The sequence below is a fragment of the Prionailurus bengalensis genome, chromosome B3 (assembly GCF_016509475.1).
Source record: "Prionailurus bengalensis isolate Pbe53 chromosome B3, Fcat_Pben_1.1_paternal_pri, whole genome shotgun sequence".
Lineage (NCBI taxonomy): Eukaryota > Metazoa > Chordata > Mammalia > Carnivora > Felidae > Prionailurus > Prionailurus bengalensis.
In genome coordinates, this window is record NC_057355.1 from 55,348,291 (window position 1) to 55,370,325 (window position 22,035).

Consider the following 22,035-nt stretch of genomic DNA (forward strand, 5'->3'; position numbering starts at 1 on the left):
AACTGGGAGTTGTGTTCACTAAAATAGTCCTATTAAGGTATGTAAGATGTTATATGGTACTAATTATTATGGAATTTTGATTGTATATATTTTCCAAAAAATAATAATGTGTTTTCACTGTTTAAATCCTGCCCAGTTGGGCAATATTCCTTCTTCTGAGTAACTGTATTTGATGAGCATAACGCTGATTTCAGTGTTAACAACCAAATGAGAAAGAACCCCCAACCTCCAGCACATTGAACATCTTTATGTCAAGCTGTCTTGTTTACCCGTTTTTTAAAAAGGATGAGAATAAATGCGCATGTTTCAATTTGTGTTAGATTAGAATCGATTGGTTCAAGTATTTTGGTGAGAGTAGCCTAGGATTTAGGAACGTGGTTTTGAGTCTTGAACTTTAGCTCAGGTATCCACGGTTCTTGCTCTGTTCTCTACTGAAATTACTGATGGCATTTGCCATAGAGATACACTTCCACATATGTGGCAGTTGATGGTGGCCATGCCTTATGTTTAACAAAATTTAATCTATACCTTTGCCTCTATAGATCAAAGGGAACGATCTCATTGTTGAATACTCTTTTTGTCCAGCTACTCTTGCCATAGTGATTTCTCAGCCGTCCATGTTTGGTTTTTCTTAAAAGTGTGACTTACCAGCCTGTGCTGCTTGTCTGTCCTGCTTGCACTTACTATATGCGAATTTCTTGAGACTCTTGTCTGGATGATTCTCAGCATGTTTGCTCAATAAATATTTGTTGAATCAATATACCTATTAATCCTTTTCTAGATGGAGGAAAGGGAGAGGAAGTAGTAATTTAACCAACAAGTGTTTTCATTTTTTAATTTTTTTAAATTAAAAAAAAATTTTTTTTTTTTGCATTTATTTTTGATAGAGAGAGGCAGAGCACAAGTGGGGAAGGGGCAGAGAGAGAAGGAGACACACAATCCGAAGCAGGCTCCACGCTCCGAGCTGTCAGCCCAGAGCCCGACGCGGGGCTCAAACTCACAAACAGTGAGATCATGACCTGAGCCAAAGTCAGACGCTTAACCGACTGAGCCACCCAGGCACCCCATCCAACAAGTGTTTTTATATAAACACTCAAGTTCACAGTCATCTGATTAGCCCATGGACACCTTCAAACTTTGTCTTTGCCTCTTACTTACTTCCCACATCTTTTCTAATGATCTTTCTAGTTAGTTAGTGTATAACATCAGAAAACAAGGTTGGGAGGTATATGGAGGAAGAGCAAATCATTCAGCTTAAGCTTTGGTTTTGTTTTGTTTTAAAGCTACTCTGTGCAAGGTCTTATGGGATTCAGTGGAAAGAAACAATGGCCATTGCTTGAAGGAATTTAGGATCTACAACAGCACTATCCAATAGAAATTTGATGGAGCCATATATATAATTTAAAATGTCCCAAGTATCCCATTAAAGTAAAAGTAATGGTGAAATTAATTTTAATAACATATTTTATTTAACCCAATAAATATCTTCTCAATATGTAATCAATGTAAAATTATTAATGAGATGGCTTGCATTTATAATAATAATAATAATAATAATTATTATTATTTTAAATTTACATCAAAGTTAGTTAGCATATAGTGCAATAATGATTTCAGGAGTAGAATCCACTGATTCGTCCCCTACATACAACACCCAGTGCTCATCCTAACAAGTGTCCTCCTTAATGTCCCTTACTTATTTAGCCCATCCCCAACCCACAACCCCTCCAGCCACCTTCAGTTTGTTCCCTATATTTAACTTATGTTTTGTCCTCCTCCCTGTTTTTATCTTATTTTTGCTTCCCTTCCCTCATGTTAATCTGTTTTGTATCTTAAATTCCACATCTGAGTGAAGTCTTATGATGTTTGTCTTTCTCTGACTGACTCACTTTACTTAGCATAATACACTCTAGTTCCATCCACATTGTTGCAAATGGCAAGATTTCATTCTTTTTGATTGCCTAGTAATATTCCTATACCACATCTTCTTTATCCATTCATTTATCAATAGACATTTGGGCTCTTTCCAAACTTTGGCTATTGTCAGTAGTGCTGCTACAAACATTGGGGTGCATGTGCCCCTTTGAAACAGCACACCTGTATCCTTTGGATAAATTCTTAGTAGTGCAATTGCTGGGTGGTAGGGTAGTGCTATTTTTAATTTTTTGAGGAACCTCCATGCTGTTTTACAGAGTGGCTGCACCAGTTTGCATTCCCACCAGCAGTGCAAAAGTGTTCCTCTTTCTCCACATCTTCGCCATCATTTGTCGTTGCCTGAGTTGTTAATGATAGCCATTTTGACAGGTGTGAGGTGTTATCACATTGTGGTTTTGATTCGCATTTCCCTGATGATGAGTGATGTTGAGCCTTTTTCATGTGTCTGTTAGCCATTTGGATGTCTTCTTTGGAGAAGTGTCTGTTCATGTCTTTTGCCCATTTCTTCACTGGATTATTTGTTTTTTGTGTGTTAAGTTTGATAAATTCTTTATAGATTTTGGATACTAACCGTTTATCCGATATGTCATTTGCAAATATCTTCTCCCATTCTGTTGGTTGCCTTTTACTTTTGCTGACTGTTTCCTTTGCCATACAGAAGCTTTTTATCTTGATGAGGTTCCAATAGCTCATTTTTGCTTTTGTTTCCCTTGCCTCTGGAGGCATGTTTAGTAAGAAGTTGCTGAGGCCGAGGTCAAAGAGTTTTTGCTTGCTTTCTCCTTGAAGATTTTGATGGCTTCCTATCTTTTGTTTAGGTCTGTCATCCATTTTGAGTTTATTTTTGTGTATAGTGTAAGAAAGTGGTCCCGGTTCATTCTTCTGCATGTCGCTGTCCAGTTTTCCCATCACCATTTGCTGAAGAGACTGTCTTTATTCCATTGGATATTCTTTCTGCTTTGTCAAAAGATTAGTTGGCCATACATTTGTGAGTCCATTTCTCGGTTCTCTATTCGGTTCCATTGATCTATGTGTCTGTGTGTGTGCCAGTACCATACTGTCTTGATGACTACAACTTTGTAAAACATCTTGAAGTCCGGGACTGTGATGCCTTCTGCTTTAGTTTTCTTTTTCAGGATTCCTTTGGCTATTTGGAGTCTTTTCTGGTTCCATAAAAATTTTAGGATTGTTCATTCTAGCTCTGTGAAGAATGCTGGTGTTATTTTGATAGGGATTGCATTAAATATGTAGATTGCTTTGGGTAGAATTGACATTTTAACAGTGTTCTTGCAATCCATGAGCATGGAATGTTTTTCCATTTTTTTTGTGTCTTCTTCAATTTCTTTCATAAGCTTTCTATAATTTTCAGTGTATAGTTTTTTCACCTCTGTGGTTAGGTTTATTCCTAGATATTTTATGGGTTTTGGTGCAATTGTAAATGGGATCGATTCCTTGATTTCTCTTTCTGCTGCTTCATTATTGGTGTATAGAAATGCGAGATGGTTTGCCTTTTTTGTCTCCGTGCCAAGTCCTTGAAATCTGACATGTATTGTCCACTTACAACACGTTTCATTTTGGACAAGACACATTTCAGGTGCTCAATAGCCATGTGTGGTTAATGGCTACCATATGCAACAGTGCAGATCTATAAGGAGAGGGACATGCATAACTTTGTGTAATAAGGATGATATTGGTTGCAGAGTGTTTTGAGAAGGAATAATTAACCAGAGTTGGTTGTAGGGGAGATGATAAGGCAAACTTTAGTGAAGTCTTTAAGGAGGGAATATCTGATCTCTGTCCTGAAGGATAAATGCAGGAGGGAAGGTGGGAAGGAACATTTCAGCCTTGAGCAGAAGTATTTAAAGGTTGTAGCAAATAAGCTGGTGTAACTAGGGAATAGGGCATGTGAATAGAAGTCTATAGTGTATAGGCTCAGTCTTTCTGGAATCTTTGAGGCCAAAAACACATAGATGTTACATCAATTTTTAGGATAATACCATAGCTAGCATTAAATCCTGAGGTTAATGAAATACTGTTGAATGTCTCTGCTTGCTATCAGCTTGTTAAGAGACAGAACATGTCCTTGGATATCTTTTTAAAGAGAACTGGGTCATTGAAATCCTCCCCTAAAGCCTTTCTAAATATTGAAAAGGCTAACAAAAATATTTACTATGTAATCTTACTTGGCATGTTTCTTTTATGAACATTTAAAAGTATTGATATATTTATTACTCTATAACATTGTAGTATCTTATGTTTGTTTGTATCCATCTTATATAGAACAATTAAAAATTATTTCAGAGTCTGTTGTTTTTGCTTTCGTGTCATTTGACTATTCATAGCAGTGCTGCTTTATGATATTTCCAGGATAATATGTGATGAAGATTAGGAATTTGTCTATATGTAGCACTGTGCACTGATTGAGAGTGCGTTGAATTCTATACTGTTCATTCTAGTTGAACAACTGGACCATTAATATAGAATGTGGTAAAGTCCTTAGGAAAATTAGTCTTGTAGTCAGGGCCCACATCTACATTGATTTTTTTTGTAAGCATAATGAATAAAACACAGAGGCCTTTCTGTATCTGTTACTCAAAAGAAATCATTAACTAACCACAAGTTGTGGTTAGAGCCATTCTTTGATTTCAAGGGACCCAAGGCAATGTTGAGTAGCCAACTCAGAAGGTTTCTACCTGGAATCTTTTTAGTCATAGAAATTAGGAAGATAATGTGAGAGTTGATGTATTACATGCCTTGTTTTCTTGAAGGTAATCTCTTTAGTATTCCAACTTCAGAAGTTTTGTTATGACGCCTATGTGGTCCTTTTCTTTTTAAAATTGTCCATAAGGATTTTGTGCTGACAGGTACAAGTACCTAGTCCCTGAGTGCCTGCAGTGTGATGATATGTCAAAGCTGAGTGTCATAGCTAGGCATGAAAATTGTTTTTCCATGTATCAGTATGATGTTACTTTCATTCATTTCATTTCATAGTAATAAAAACTTACCAGTGGGAAAGAATGGACAAATTAATATCACAAACTTTAAAAAGTGGAGGCCAAGTTAAAACAAAATGAAAATCACTCTAATGAGTCCATAGAATCCCTTAAAATCTCGTTAGTATCCCCAAATCTGGAGAGAAGCTAACAGAGTAGGTATTTGTAGTTCTCTTCTGACTGGAGTAGAAGCAGTGGCTTCTGGGAAATTATGGCAAGTGAAAAGGGGAAAGTCAACAATAGTCTCCCTGTAAAGGAAGTGAAGGCTATGAATTCAAAGACTGAGCCAGAGCCTTGGTGTTCTGTCGCCTCACATGTGAATGAAATACAAATACCTCCCCCATGAGGAGAATGAATCTTGGTTTAGGATATTTTTTAAACATTGTGGAAGAGAGCTCAGACTTCAGGTAAACACATAAACCAACAAGTCAAATAAAGTAGATATTTAAAAAAAAAATCTTCGTGGCCCCATCAATGAACAAAGAATTCATAAAGATTAGATAAGGAAGATACTTAGATGGTAAGAGGAAAATGCAAAGTTGTATAAATAGATCTGGGAGGATGAAAAACAAATGAACAGTGAAGGTATGTAAGAGGTTCTGCTATGAGAGCAATGCAAGAAATGCAAATGAAAGCAACTATTGGCTACCCTTTCCCCATCAAATACAATAATTATTTCAAGACATTCCCTGCCATTGGAGGTAAAGAGAGTTGGACACATTCTCTCAGACTACCTGACAATGTACATTTGCATGACCTTGTGGGAAACAATTTGCCAATAACTGTCATGAGTCTTAAAAATTGTACCTGTTGAATAAAATATAGATCTATGAGGTAATAGAGATTATATAATAGAGATTATATATAAACAAATAAATGCAGAAATAGAATAGATGCTAAACTTGGTGTAAGATAAAAAATAGAATATTTGCATTGCATAGTCTCAAAGTATCTCCTCATAAGATACTTATTCTAAATTACAAGTAGGAAAGTATAGCTTTACAGTGATAGTGCCTGCAGATGCTACCTTCATTTATTGATCATCACCAGTGATGAACCACGTTGATCTCCTGTGTCTCCTGAAGAGTGCACATAGCATTTCTGTGGCATTCATGTAAAAAATGGATGACCTGAATTTATTTTATTATTTTTTTTTTTAATTTTTTTTTTTCAACGTTTATTTATTTTTGGGACAGAGAGAGACAGAGCATGAACGGGGGAGGGGCAGAGAGAGAGGGAGACACAGAATCAGAAACAGGCTCCAGGCTCCGAGCCATCAGCCCAGAGCCCGACGCGGGGCTCGAACTCACGGACCGCGAGATCGTGACCTGGCTGAAGTCGGATGCTTAACCGACTGCGCCACCCAGGCGCCCCTGGATGACCTGAATTTAATAATGAAGTGACATCAGAGAAGCCCAAATTGAAGGCCATCTTACAAAATAACTAGTTGATACTCCTAAAAAGTGTCATAGATTTGAGAGACAAAGCCTGAAGAACTGTCCTTGGATTGAAGGAGACTCATGAGCCATGACAACTCAATGCAATGTGGAATTGTCGATGAGATCCTGAACTACAAAAAGGACATTAGAGGAAAATTGGAAGATTTTGTATAGGGTCTGTAGATTAAGTAGCAGTGCTATGTCCTAGTTAACTTCCTGGTTTTGATAATTGTATGGTGGTTATATTTGGGGATGATGATAAAAGTTACATGGAAGTTATTTGTGATGTTTTCACAGTTTCTTTGTAAGTATGAAATTATTTTCAAAACCAGCAGTTAGAATTTCTTAAAAACCTGAAAAACTTTTGATTTCTTTTTAACATTTAGAGTAAAACAGATACCACGGAAAAACCAACTGATCAATTATGGCCTGGGTCTTCTACTTCTGATACGATTGTGAAAGATGACATTCTGCGGCTTAAAAATGAAATTCATGTTTTACAACAACAAAATCAGGTGATGAAAACGTTTCCTATATGTTGTGAGAATTCTTATGACCTCATTATATTCAAAGGATATAACTGACTTTTCAAAAAAAAGTTGCAGAGGCAACATGAGTTAGTAGACAGGTTTATTAGTGGATGAATAAGGATTCCAGTTATTTCCCTTTATTGGCCATAAGGTCATCGTTTTCTCAAAAGGTAGGTTAGTGGAACTCCAGGCTCCTGGGACTATAGGAGCATGGCTGCTGAAGGTGTTCTTCTCTGGACCAAAAAAGTTAAACCTTGTTTACATGGTTGTTAAGATTATTGAATCCTAAGACTTACTTTAAGGGATCGCTTAGGGAATACTTCTCTGGCTAAGTGTTTCTATTTCATGTAGTTCAAAATGAATACAAAATTCTTAACTCTTAACTCCTGTCATAAAGCTACTTGTCAAATAAGTGAATCTTACAAGCCATAAGGAGTCTTTGTAGAATTATGAAAACGATACATCAGTGTTACAGGGTAGAGATAAAGCATGGAAGATAATAAAAAATAAGATTGGACTAATCAATGAATATGATGTTTATTTTCTCTAACTGCTTTATTCTTTTGTATCTAGGAACTTAAAGAAACTGAAGAAAAACTGAGAGATACAAATCAAGACTTATGTAATCAAATGAGACAAATGGTACAAGATTTTGACCGTGATAAACAGGAAGCTGTGGATAGGTAAAGTCTATGCAGAGGTCTAATGCCTGACTCTGCCCTTCACTGCCCTGCTCTCCCACCCGCCAGAAAAGATTCAAGAAAAATTATGGTGTGAATCCTCCCTACTGAGATCTTACTGAAGATGAGTCTGTGGCTTCTCAAATTAGAATTTAGAACACATTTTCCATAGAAATGATGTTATGTAGTGGGCTGGGTTCTATAGCACCATCAAAACTGCAGTTCATTGAGATAGTATAGCTTAATGGTTTTCATAAACTAGTCTGGGAAACTATTCTTTATAAGGAAGAAATCTGTGGGAGGGAGTATGTCTTCCAATTACCAAATCATAAACTTGGAAACAGAGTTTTGGAACATAACATACTTGTGAGTTGGGTACTGCTAGTATCTATTTCTAATATAGATAACTTGGAATTTTGGAACTCTACCCTATTATTTCAATTAATTTTTTATAAACAAGTCCTCAACAAAGACTATTACCTTCTTGAAGGACTAGGGCATTCTCATATCCAAGTTTCTCATTTTTCTCTGGAAACATTTAAAGAGAGAAAAATTTGCAGAATTTAAGATCATCCACTAGGAATTAATTATTACTTTTGGTTGGGGGGAACCAATCTGACCTTAATTATAATTTGCATTAGAGAGAGGGAGTGGGAGAGAAAGGAAGAAAAGGAAACCAATTTATCCTGGTGTTTCTAATAATGCTGGGCATTTCTTTAGATTCTATTGTCCGCTTTCTGTTTCTAGGTGTGAGAGGACTTACCAGCAGCACCATGAAGCCATGAAAGCCCAAATACGTGAAAGCCTGTTAGCAAAGCATGCTTTGGAGAAGCAGCAGCTCTTTGAGGTTTATGAGGCAGCTCGCTTGCAACTTAGGTGAGAACGAGAGAGTTTAGCTACCCTTCAAGCTCTAGAGACAGCTTTCTCCTGTTCTGTAGCTTAGAGGAAAATTGTTTTGCAGCTCTTATATATATATATATTTTTTTTCCTGGTGGTCATTTGGTTGCTGGTTTTGTGTATCCAAGGTCTGACTTAGATAACATGAATAAGGAGATGGCTGCTGTGCAAGAATGTTACCTGGAAGTGTGCAGAGAGAAGGATAATCTAGAATCAACTCTGAGGAAGACCATGGAAAAGGAGCAACAGGCTCAGGAGAAGAAGGTACAGTACAAGTTCATGTTGTGTTTGTTTCAGCTCTTTTCTCTGGCCTCACTATTGTCATGGAAACCAGTATACTTGTTCTCTTGTGAAACAGGGAAGGCCTATGGAGAAGTCTCTTTATTTTTGGCTATCACACTCTGATAGCTCACAAAATACAGTAAATATTGAGATGATTTTTAAAACCTCAGTAGAAAATGGCATACATATAGGAGAAAATGATTCTTCCTTATATTTATTCCAAGTGGCAAAACAGCATTCTAAAAATAAACGAGAGTAGACCCAAACACTGTGAGTCTGAAACCCAGGGATTCTTGCTTTCCACTTTTGCTGGCTCCTTAGTTGAACCTACAGAGTCCCATGGGTGATGCACAGCATATTCCCTCAGAAACATTTTCCTCTGACCCATTTCTGTCTCAGTACCCAAGTGTCATTTTATTCTTCTGGGGAGAAGGGCAGGAATTTGAACTTGGGACTTAGGATAGGGAAGGTAGAGAGCTTTTCAGGGAAGCTCTCATTTTTTCGGGAAGCTGGAGGGGCTTCTATACTTTCCCCTCCTGCCTGAATCTTCCCAGTTGCTGTTGGTGAGTGTCCAGGAGTAAAATCACATGTAAATAGTCCCCCGTCTTTTCTTCCCTGTCCTGCCTGGAGCCTCATCCAGACACACGTCTGACTCTCCCTTCCATTTTGGACCAGCCTGCAGACCACAATTTGAAAGCCACCTGCGTCAAGATTAGAAAATATTTTTAAAAGCCTGAGTAAATGTTCTATACAGAGGTTTTCTGAACAAAGTTATATTAAAGCAGGCTCTTGCTACTACAGACTTTAAAAGAATAGGAAGAGCAGGTGAGGAATTCAGCTCTTTTAATGTTTGTATTTTTTTGAATAGATTAATATGGTGAAAAAACATGCCATGTATACATATCGTCTAATGGAAAAAGAACTTCTAAAGCGAGCTCTTTTAGTTAGTGCTGACAGTATAAAAGTTAGAAGGGATCTTAAATTACTTAGAAATTAAGGACTTAGCTTTTCATAATGTATAAAAAAATTAAAATAGGGAGATCTCTGCTGTGATTTTTTTTCTTTTTAAATATGTAAATTGACAAGAACAGAAGAGTAATTCTCTCAAAGAGGTCATTGTTTTCAGGAATACATTTTCTGGTACTTTTCAAAGAATCAGTTTGGCTATAAAATTAGATCTCATATAATCTGTCGCTTGGAATTAACAGCTGCTGCTGACCAATACTGGCTCATGAATGCTTGTGCACCAAAGCAGGGAGGAAAGTTAAAACTGCTATTTGGCCCTTCCAAAAAATCTTACAGGTTAAATATTTTTCTTTAAAGATTTTAAGTTGTCATACAGTGAAATGGACTTTTTCATTTGGTGTTTGTTCTATACGTTTTTAACATGTGACTTAACACATGTATAGAGTGATGAGGATACAGAAGAGTTTTATCACCCTATGAGACTGCCTTATGCTGTCCCTTTGTAGTTAATACCTAGCCCCACTGGAAGGGCCAGTGTACTTAACGCATGAGAAGTGTAATTCCTTTCTTCTCTGGAATTCTTTAGTTTTTTTAATTTAGATTTATGTAAATCCATTACAAAATTTAGTAATTTTTATAAGCCAGTCATAACAGAACTTTAAACTTAAGAGAATTTATTTAATCTTTTCATATCCTAGGAAATGTTTCACACTCACAATGGAAGAATCTTATTAAACTCAAGCAAGCTAGGGAACTTTCATGGAAGTTCTCTGCAGGCCATAAGGCATTTTCCCTGCAGTTGACTTTCCGGTCAGTTACTTAGTCTGGATACTGAATTTATAAGATAGACAACAGCAAGAGTCCTACAGTGTATTTCCCTGTTCCATATGTGCTCTTTTCTGAAACAGTTGTTGAGTTAGGCCATGGGTTAAGTAAGAGCTCAATGCCAAGTTTTAAAACTTTTACTAACACACGGAACTTTCCTCACATGTCAACCTGGCTTGTTCAGAGAGTGGGAGAAAAGTCATCCACACAGAACCCCTTGGACTCTGTAGTAATCATTTGAGGTCATGAATTTGCAGACAAGGCAAAGATGGACGATATTCCCATTCATAATGTCATTTCTGTATACGTTAGTCTCATCTGTACAATTGTAATACATGCTAAGTCAGTCCTTAGAAGTTAGAGGGGTTTTTTTTGCTATCTGGGGCATGCTTATCAAGTGTAAATGTTTTAAAACTATTGAAAAATTTTCTTTCATGATAAAACTTTTAGAATTAGATATTTCTGTAGTATGTTCAAATGGCAGATCCCTGTGCTCAATAAATCTATTACTTCTGTAAAGAGAGGGTAGAAAGGTTTTCCTTGCTATGGTAGACTGCAAAAATGGCCGCACATTCTTCCCATCACTGAATGCATGCCCCTTCAGAGTGTGACTTTCTAGCAATTCTCAGTAAGAGGTCATCTGTTTCTCATCCCTTGGATCTGATTTTGGCCAATGGGACATTAGTAAACATTAGGCAAAAAGAGTCTTAAAAATAATTTATGCATTGGGACTTACAAGCTTGATACTCTCAGGAACTCTGTGGCCACCACTGTGTGAATGATCTGGGATAACCTGCCGAGTGATGACACATGTGACCACGTCACCTTTCTAGCAGACATCAAGCTAACCCCCAGACGTGTGGGTGAGGCCATCTTAGACCATGTGCTTCAACTGCTTGCAGAGGTCAGCTAAATTGACTCAGATCAGAATCACCCCCCAGATGACCAGGGAATCATGAGAAATAATAGATGTTTGCTGTTTTAGTTTAGTTTTGTTGTTATGGTCAAGTTTTGGCTGGCTTATTATGTAGCAAAGCAATTGATATATATGCACAAACATACAAACACACAGAAAATTGGTAGCAGTTTTCTGTTCTGGGTCAAAAGTCAAGTAGATACATATGGAAACAACTCCTGAAGCATAGATATACACAGGTAAGACAATGTGAGGATTCCTTTTAAAGTCAACAAAAAATAACTGTGATATATGACATGACACTGGACAACTTTCTCAGCCATGTGCTAGTTCAATTGTTTTAGTACAACTACAGTTTCTATGACCTGATTGTGAAGAAATGGGTCCCTTAGTCACTGGAGATTTTCTGAAATCATATAGCACTGAACAAAAATAGATAGCATCTTTTTGGTATGTGCCGTTGGTGGAGAGGAATCAGATGGCAATTAAGACCAAAATAAGCCAGGTCAGGTGTGAACCAGGAAAGAAACCAGACAACCAGGTAGCATGAATCAGAAATAATGGTAAAGAGACATAGAGCAAAAGCTCTTTTGCTGCGTGGCAATAGGTATGTGAAGTGTATACTTCTCTGGCATTATATTTTATGAGCTTCAGTGGGACCACCAGAAAACCGTTTCAAAAATTTTCACACTGGGGACACCTGAGTGGCTCAGTCGGTTAAGCATCTCACTCTTGGTTTTGGCTCAAGTCATGGTCTCATTGTTGGTGAGTTCGAGCCCCATGTTGGGCTGCGCACTGAGTACAGAGCCTGCTTGGGATTCTGTCTGTCTCTGCTCCTCCCCCACTCACCTCTCTCAAAATAAATAAATAAATAAACTTAAAATAAAAATTTTCACACAAAAACTCTTATAGGTGATTTTGATCCCTGAGTAGAGTTTTGTTAGAGTTTTCAGATCAACTGGATTCCTAAAATAGAGAATAGTATATGAATAGTTCAAATTATTAAATTTGTATCTGATAGTTGAAAGTTACTATTTCATAATGCTTTAGCTAGTTTTGAGAAAAACAATTGTCTTTGGTAATGAAAAAAATATGCCAGTCTGAATTTATTACAGGATGCATACTTTTAAGATAGAGCAATAATTTTTGTTTTATATCAGAATATATGTATTTCAGAAATGTACATTTTTTTTCCTGGCCTGTGATACCTAATGAGTCCCATGATGGGTGGGGTGTAAACATAAATGTCAGTTAAACTTGTTAAAAAGTTGTTCTTCTAGTAACATATTGATTGTGTTAGACACTTTTTCTTTTAATATAGCCACCTGTAAATTTTTTATCCAAATATTTGAGATCCAAGCAGGTCTTTACAAGACAGTTTATTAGCTGATTGAGTTAGCATGTAGGAAGATCATTTGTCTCTGTTGCTGCCAGTACCTGCCTATGACCAATATTTTATAAATTTGCCTTGGAGAATATTAGTATAATACAGAGATATTTACTTGAATTTTGTTTAAAGAGACAGCTATTGGAGGAAAGAGAAGAATATGTAAACAGACTGCAGGTGGAATTTGAAGAAAAGTACCAAGACACCCTTATGATGGAGAAGAGCAAGTGGCTGAAAGAACAAGAAACTGATATTAAACAGCAGGTTGACAATGAAGTGATGTTAGCCAAATCACACTGGGATGAGGAACAGACAGAGGTGTGGGTTAAAATTTCTTTTCAGTCACCATGTTTGGAAACTGTAGTATTAACTATAGAGAGACCGTTCTTCCTGAACAGACATAATTTTTCATTGCCAAGCACCTACGTGATCATTCATTTCACTTCTTGGGATTGGGCTTTGGGCAGCTTACACTAGTTTTATTTCTTAAAACTTCTCCCCTCTCTTGTCCCTTCAATGCAATTCAGGATATAATGGTTTTTGGAGGGGTACTTTTTGGTTCCTCAAAATGAAACCCTCCTCTAATTTCATATTGTGGAATGAGTCAGATGACTCTAGACCAGTCTATAATAACAAATAGATAACCCATCCTGTGGATTAGAAGGAAGAAGTAATGACTGGGCAGGCTCAGAAGCACAAAAAATTACCTCTTTTACCTAAGTAGCAAATGAAATTACTAATAGTTTTCTAGAAAATTAAGAACCAAATTATGATCTTGAAAACTTAGCTGGAAGGGAAATCAATTTTCAAGCTTGTCGAAACTAGATTCTTTGGTCTGCAAGATTGCTATTACCTGGGGGTGTGGCTACCTGACGGTGGATAGTAGACCACTGTCCTGTCTTTCAGCATCCCTCTTCATCTCCCACCCCCACCCTCTGCAGCAGTTCATTAATCTAGTGCTCGAACCTGACATTCTTTTACTAATCATTTTTTTTTTTAAATTTTTTTTTTCAACGTTTTTTATTTATTTTTGGGACAGAGAGAAACAGAGCATGAACGGGGGAGGGGCAGAGAGAGAGGGAGACACAGCATCGGAAACAGGCTCCAGGCTCTGAGCCATCAGCCCAGAGCCCGACGCGGGGCTCGAACTCACGGACCGCGAGATCGTGACCTGGCTGAAGTCGGACGCTTAACCGACTGCGCCACCCAGGCGCCCCATACTAATCATTTTTTAATACAGAAATATGTATTCTGGAATATATACTTTTATGCCGGTAAAATCTGGATAGCACAAAACAAATTCTCTATTTTTACAATGTTGCACATTGTTTTATATTTGAATCTGCTAACCATTTATTTACCAGGAGGATGAGATAGAGAAGTAATGTTTTTGTGAGACTGTCAGGAAAGCATAAACTGCTACACAAGATTGCCATTTCAAATGCAGCAATGTAGCCTGGGACTGTGGTAGCCAGGGAAGCAGTCTGAGAACTCTGGATACCCAGGAGGTGGGAACCAGGAACAGAGAAAAGCAACTTTTGCTGTTTCACAGTTTTGCCTCAGACTGACTGTGTTTTGATCCATCCCACTATCCTGTTGAAAGCAGAAAGTTGTCATTAAGACATCTTTCTAATGATGCCCCTCCTTCAATGCACAGTAGACTCAGTAGAATTTAATACCCTAACAAACAAGAGTCTAATGTGTTCAAGTAAGTAAAACTATTTTCAGATCGTGCAGTTTTAGGTTCATTATTTAGACTTAACCCAGTGCCTGCTTTGTGGAAAGCCTGGTGTTGATGGAAAAATACATATTAATAGTATAAATTTTCCTCTTAAAAAAAAAATCATGCCACCTTTGTAGTGGCAATGTCAAAGCTTCCAGAAGGTTGCATCTTGAGAGCAAGAAAGCCTGACCTATGGCGGTATACTTCTATCTCCCATGTGATTTATGCCACGTACATTAGGGTCCAACAGTAACTTTCAGGATTTACTTGAATATATTTTCATTGACTAAGCTTCTAACTCTCATGTAATTACTACAACAATGTCTAGATGGTTTTCAAACACAGCTGTGGTTGCTCTTTTGGCTAGCTATTAATTCTGGGTTTTGCTTATTTGAGTGTTTTTTCTTTTCATACAATTTTTCTTCTGAAAACAGATCAAACAAGAACTTATTCAACAGCTCGAAAAAGAGTGGCAGTCTAAGCTGGATCAAACTATAAAGGCAATGAAAAAGAAGACCTCAGATGGTTGCAGCCAGACTGACCAAGTAACCACCAGTGATGTTATTTCCAAGAAAGAGATGGCAGTCATGATAGAAGAACAGAAGCGAAAGATCCAGCAAGATTTAGAGCAAGAGAAAGAAACAGCTGTCAGTGGGGACCTGAAGAAACTCGAGGTGGAATTAGAACTCAAATATTGTGAAAATATTGCCAAACAGGTAATAGGTTTATTATAGTACAATTATTGGAACTGCCTATTAATGAAAAACTGTAAAATGCTACCATTGAACTTGTTCATAACTTTATACTTTGAAAATTTTGTGCATTCTAGGGTAGAACCTCTTGGGTTGTTGCAAAAAGTTTCTTCCACTGTATTTCTGTCACAAAGCTATTACCCCTCAGTTTTTCCATGTATTCTTTATGTTTACAGAGTGTTTGCTCCTCTGAGTTTGGTCTAAGCGTTAGGGTGCTTGAGGTTAAAGGTGGCGGTTTTATAACTGGATGAAGCACATCTTAATTAAGAATATTTCATACCTAACTTTATAGAACGTACTCCACTGAAGTAGTTATACATAAGCAAACTTAAAGCAAGTGAGATATTAGACAGTATTTGCACTGCAACTCAGAGTTGAATCTGCAGGCACTCCCCTCACACGGGACTTTGTCTGTAAATCCCATACGCTGCCAGAAAGCGGGGCCATTGCCTCCCCTTAGAAGCACTCAGAAAGCTAGCTTCCTTTTAACTGGGACATGTTGTTTGGTTTCCAAGAAATGTCAGCCTGAGTGAGCTGTGTTAATGAAATAGCTCTGTGTTAATGCAATAAAGAGTTTTTGTTGGTTTTATCTACATTATTAAAGTGATTCTCAAAACTTTTTTGCTTCAGGATGCCTTTAACACTTGTAAAAACTCAAGACTCTGAAGAGTTTTTCTCTGTGTGGGTTATATCTATTTACTGTATTGGAAAATATAAATCTAAGGAACTTTTAAAAAAACAAGAATACTGGAGCACCTGGGTGGCTCATTGGGTTAAGCGTTTGGCTCAGGTCATGATCTCAAGGTTCATGAGTCTGAGCCCAGTGTCGGGCTATGCGCTGGCCATGCGGAGCCTGCCTGGGATTCTGTCCCTCTCGTACAGAGTGAGAGTCAAGCCTCTCACTCTGTCCCTCTCGTACTCACCCACTCTCTCTTTTTTTTTTCTCTCTCTCTTTTTCTCAAAATAAATAAATAAACTTTAAAAAATTAGGAAAATAAAATCTGTAAAAAAAAAAAAAACAAGAATACTAAACTTGCCATGGCTGTCAGAGCAGTGATAAATCACATAGCATGACACCATTGTATTAGTTACACATGCAGGAATGGGCGTGAAAAAAATAAAGTGTGAATATTACTTTGAAAATAGTTTTGATCTCACAGACCACCTGACAGGGTGTTTAGTCCCATAGAGGTCCCTGGACCTTAATATTACTTATTTTGTATTTACAAACGAAATGCTTATTATGCAGTCTTAAAATAATACCTGAAGTAAAGTTTTAAAAAAATGTATTCAGCTTGTGATAAATACTTGGAATTCTGCCTATTTGTTAAGTTGTTCTACATGATTAAAAAAAAATTTTTTTTAACGTTTACTTGTTATTGAGAGAGAGAGAAAGAGCATGAGCATGAGAGGGGCAGAGAGAGGGAGACACAGAATCCAAAGCAGGCTCCAGGCTCCGAGCTGTCAACAGAGCCCGATGCGAGGCTTGAACTCACAAACTGTGAGATCATGACCTGAGCTGAAGTCGGATGCTCAACCGACTGAGCCACCCAGGCCCCCATAAGTTGTTCTACACGATTTTAGAGGGAATCCTTATAGTATGGAAACATAGGCAAATCTGTGTAATTGTATCAAAGGCATCTTCAGTCAGTTAAATCATTTCCTGAAATGTTTAAGGTTTGAACAGAGTTAAGAAAATGTTCTGTGGACAAAGAGACATGTTTAAGGGTGCTGTTCTGGTATATATACAATTACAGATGTTGTGAAGAAAAATAGCATCATGTAGTAAGAAAGGAAATATTATTAATAACCTTTGGAGGAATATAAATTTCTATAGGGGCTTTATCTTTTCCCCATATTTGTAACTCCCTAGGTTTTACCTGTAAATGTATTTAGCATTTTACAAAAAAATTCAGCCCCTTATGTCAACTCTAGTTTTGTATGTTTATATGGATATAGGTATGTGTGTATTTATATTTCAATACAAGGAAATAAGGAAAGGTTATTTAATAAGTGACCTTGTGGTAACCTGTGATAGATTTACCAACAGATCACCCTCATAATTCTTCAAGTCTTAAATGTTTGCCTGAATTTCTGTATCACCCTCATTCTTTAGTTGCAAACTCATTACAGACAGCAGGAAAAGTTGCTTGGTACAAGGCTCTAAGCTATATTGGTGCATGCTTGCGTGGGTTCATGTGTTTATATGTACGGCATGAGGACTGTGGATATGGTGGGTGTACTGATTGGGCAGCCCTGACCCCAAGCAGCCTCTCTGCATGTCTTCTCCTTTTTTTTAAGATAAACAGGAATTTCTTGGAAATGACAATTGGTACTTTGTATGAAGCTTTCCAGTAATGGTATTGCCTATCAAACATTTATAGATTTCTACTTTTTGCGCTAGCATTTGCATGGGACAGTATGGGAAGTTTAGAACAGAAGGATTAGAATCTACTGTTTGGGATCAGGTGGGCTGCTTGAGGTCAGTGTAACGTAGTGCGATATTATGTAAAATACACATGAAACCATAGTTGCTAATTGCGAATGGGATCTTTCTGAAATTTTATACCTCACTTTACTGCCTGCTTTTGCAATATCCACTTGCAGGTAGAAACAGCTGTGCAAAATGCTCGTCATCGATGGCTGGAAGAACTACCCGACCTTGCAGAGTATAAAGCACGTGTAAGAGCAGAACAGAAGAAGTGGGAAGAGCAACAAGAGATCACTGTGGCAAGACGGGTAAGTGCTCTCCTGGAAAAAAGCTTGAGGAGGGCCTCTCTCCTGATGTCTCATCTTAGTCCCGAGAATCAGTATCCTCACCGTGTTGTGGAAGGATTAAATGCAATAATGCATGGTAAGCATTAGCTCAGAGCCTGACTGATGGCATCTGTTCTCATCATCAGAATGCTGAGGGAGAAAGAATGTATTTTAGGGTCTTGAAACTCTCATAATCAGGAAGGTAACCTTAACTGTGAAACTAAATCCTGTTCTGTCTTGCCCTATCTTTAGGAGAAATTGAGAACAGGTGTTTATCTGTTTATTAATAGCTACATGGTATCCTTTTGCATGCTGGAAGTTTGTTTTCCCTGCTTTGTCAGTAGTCTTATAATCTCCTTGGAAAATAGCCAACTCTCCTTACCAGAGAGGTCATGTTGTTTGACCAGAAACATAAGATATTATAATCATTTGCATTCTTCCAATTTATTAGTGTAAACCAGTTCTAATCAAAATGCCAATAAACTGAACATGGTTTTGAAATTTGACCCTAATTCTAAAATTTACTTGGAAAGGACTAGAAATTTTTTAAATGTTCTGGAAAAGAAATAGTAGTCCAACCCTAACACATAATAGAGTATGTTGGAAAGCGACAATTCAGTGTTGAGTCACAAAAATAGAATTTTTCATTTTGTATTACACAGACTTCAGAGATAGGCCCGACTATGAATAGAAATGTAATTGTTTCAAAACAAAGGAATGGGAATTATTCCATAATAAATGGTCTTAGGATAGCCAGATAGCACTTTGGAAAAATTAAGGTTACCTGTGCTTGCGTCATAATAAAGTCTAAGTTGATGAAGAAGTTGAACATTTTTACATGAAAGCATAGAAGAAAGAAATTGAATACCAACATCACTCAGTTTGGAGACAATAGTCGTAGTAGCAAAGATGGATAAATAGGATATAAGAGATACAGTTAAAACATTTTTGCTTTTGTAATAAAAGTGAGAGGATAATAAAAAAAAGGAAAATAAATGAATTCAACATAAGAAACATGACTACTAATATGTGGTAAGAAAAACAGTACAAATTTATAAGAAAACAAGGAGCTGTGGATAAGTACACCAACAATGTCCAAATATGACAAATATGTACAAATATGAGAAGTCCAAATAGCAAACTTAAACTGCTATTTTATGCCATATGTATGTCTTCTTAATTATAATACAAAAAAGATAATAGATTGCAGTGTTAAGTGTATACTATTCTCCCAATATGACAACCATTTTCAAAATAGTATAGGTGACAGACATTGTAAATGACTCATATGTTGTATTCATAATCTTATTCCACAGAATACTTAAATAATTCAGCATAAATAAATCTATTGTAACAGTTTTCTTAAGTTATGTGGTAGTACACAGGTGTTCACTGCATTATTCTCTATACTTTTTAAGTATGCTGAAATAGTTTAAAAGGAAATTTAAGAGGGAGAGAGAGGAAATAATATGATGTACATGTGACTCAGCACTGAAGTCAAGAAGAATAATAAAGTTGGTTAGTATATAGAAAATAGGCAAGAGTGTTTTTTTAAGTTTTTATTTTGTTTTTTATGTTTTTGAGAGACAGAGTATGTGAGCATGTCAGGAGGGGCAGAAAGAGAGGGAAAGAGAGAATCTTAAGCAGGCTCCACTCTCAGTGCAGAACCTGACACGAGGTTCTATCTCACAACCTTGAGATCATGACTAGAGCTGAAATCAAGAGTTGGACATTCAACCAGCTGAGCCGCCCAGGGACCCCAAGAGATCTTTCCTTAAGAACATAGAAGACCTGAATGTATGTGAATGCAGAAATACAGGAATGAGAAGACAGTGTGTTGCTTCTCAAACTTTATCAGGCATGAGATTCACCTGGAGGGTTTCTTAAAGAAGATTCCTGGGATTTATTCCCAGAGATTCTGATTTGGTGGGTCTGGAGTAAATCCTGGAGTAAATCCTGAGAAATTTGCATTTCTAACAAGTTCCTAGGGGATGTGACAGTGCTGGTTTTTAGACCACACTTGGGTGTGAGTAGCACTATTCTAGATAATTATTCAGCCACAGAACTTAATGTTAACATGTTGCAAATCCTTGGTCCAAACCAAAGAAGGTGACCTAGGGCCAGTGTCAGTGCATTGGTGGGAGGGTTCTTGGGAGATTTTAGTGATCCATCAAGCTCCGTGAAAATTTAAAGCCGGTTATCCAGAGTCCAAAAGTTGTCAATTGGTTCAGTGGTTCTTAAACTTTGCTGCATATTAGAAAAACTTGAGGATCTTTTAAAAATTACTGTTGCTTGGGGTGCCTGGGTGGCTCAGTCAGTTAAGGGTCCGACTTCGGCTCAGGTCATAGTCTCAAGGTTCGTGGGTTTGAGCCCTGTATCGGGCTCCAAGGTGACAGCTCAGAGCCTGGAGCCTGCTTCCCATTCTGTGTCTCCCTCTCTCTCTGCCCCTCCCCCACTCATGCTATCTCTCTCTCTCTCTCATAAATAAATAAACTTAAAAAAAAATTACTGTTGCTTGACTCCTAGCCCCCAGGCTTTATGTTTTAATTGGTGCAGGATATGGCCTGGGTATTAGGATTTTTAAAAGCTTCTCAGGTGATTCTACTGGGCAGCAACTATCAGGAGCCACTGAGTTGATTAATGCTGTTAAATTCTCCTCCCACAACTTCATGTGAGAGGATGCACACCTTTGGTGAGGTTGGGCAGGTCCTCCCAATTCCATGGGATCTGCCACCTCCACCAAGTCACCTGGTAATGATCTCCAGGCATCCATTGTGACAAGACTGTTTTCCCTGAAGGTACTCTTTAAGCATGTTTCACATCACTACTGAATTATTCTGCTGGTAGCGAAAGAATTTTGCTGTGCATTCCTTTGTAAAGCTCATCTTAGTGGGTTCCCTTAGTAAATTTGAAATAGAGTGCAAAATTTGGATTTATGTGCAACTATTCAGGAACACTTATTGAATAAAGGTGTATAACATGTTTTAGAATTTTTACAGTTGAAGGTGTTTGCTAAGATGATATAATAGCTGGAAATTTAGGAGACAGATACCCTATCTCAACATCCAGAGCATATATGTATACAGTACTGACTTTCAGCAGCCACCGCTGTCCAGGCCAAGCTTTTGGAGATGCCCACTTCTTTCAACACTTACATCCTTGTGACTTGTTTGAATTTATAAAAGGGATTCAAGGTCATTATCCAGTCTGCTCATTATGTAGATAGAGACATTAAGTGTGAAAGAGATTAAGTGACTTTTCTAAGGCCATCTAGCCAAAAGTAATAACCATATAATATTTATTGAGTCCTTATCTGCCAGGCTCTGGACCAAGTCCCTTAAATGAATTTTCTTTTGTCATTTAACCCTAATGCAATGCTATCAGGGAAGCTTTATAATTATCCTCATTTTATAGATGAGGAAATAGAGTCTCGAAGGAATTGAGGAATGGGCCTGTGGTCCCACAGCTGGTAAGTTGACTCTAGCAGTTTGTCCCCAGAGCCTGTTCTGTTAAGCACCTTGCTGGGCTGCAGTCAAAGGTAGGATTAGAGTTAAGCCTAGGTGTTTTGATTCCCTGTGACATTTTGGTTATGTATTATTACTGTGTGTGATCTGCGAGTCTTGTTATTCTGTTATAAAAGACAATTAGATTAGTGAAAAAATGACTTTTTTCTGTCTAGTATTGTCATTTAATGAACTGCTCTAACCACTGTGATGCCATTAAAATACAATTATGTTTGTCAGCACGTTATGCAGGTATGTGTTATATTTCTAAGTAATAGTAAGATTTCTTTATGAGGCTGCTTTCGCTTCCACCTGTTATATCATCGCTTCATGTAAAAGATACTTCATTTGTCCTGGGCTTAGGTAAAATTTGAGGCTCTGTCTGTGTAAAACTAATATGAATTTTTCCCCTAAAATTAGTTTTGGATAATTGTCTAATTACAATTTTTTGGA

At 37.4% G+C, this 22,035-nt stretch overlaps 1 protein-coding gene across 11 annotated transcripts in view; it reads left to right on the top strand.

Moving 5' to 3' along the window:
• The window catches only part of CEP152 (centrosomal protein 152), a 93,509-nt gene that overhangs the window by 47,834 nt on the left and 23,640 nt on the right, over window positions 1-22,035 (top strand). For 7 of the 11 annotated variants that reach the window (XM_043555469.1, XM_043555470.1, XM_043555465.1 and 4 more), the window contains 7 exons: window positions 6,751-6,879; window positions 7,468-7,577; window positions 8,322-8,450; window positions 8,600-8,735; window positions 12,980-13,165; window positions 15,005-15,286; window positions 17,930-18,061. In XM_043555469.1, coding sequence (XP_043411404.1) covers window positions 6,751-6,879; window positions 7,468-7,577; window positions 8,322-8,450; window positions 8,600-8,735; window positions 12,980-13,165; window positions 15,005-15,286; window positions 17,930-18,061 — 1,104 coding nt within the window. The remainder of the gene's footprint in view (window positions 1-6,750; window positions 6,880-7,467; window positions 7,578-8,321; window positions 8,451-8,599; window positions 8,736-12,979; window positions 13,166-15,004; window positions 15,287-17,929; window positions 18,062-22,035) is intronic. The other 4 variants (XM_043555472.1, XM_043555474.1, XM_043555473.1 and 1 more) reach the window with 1 other exon arrangement.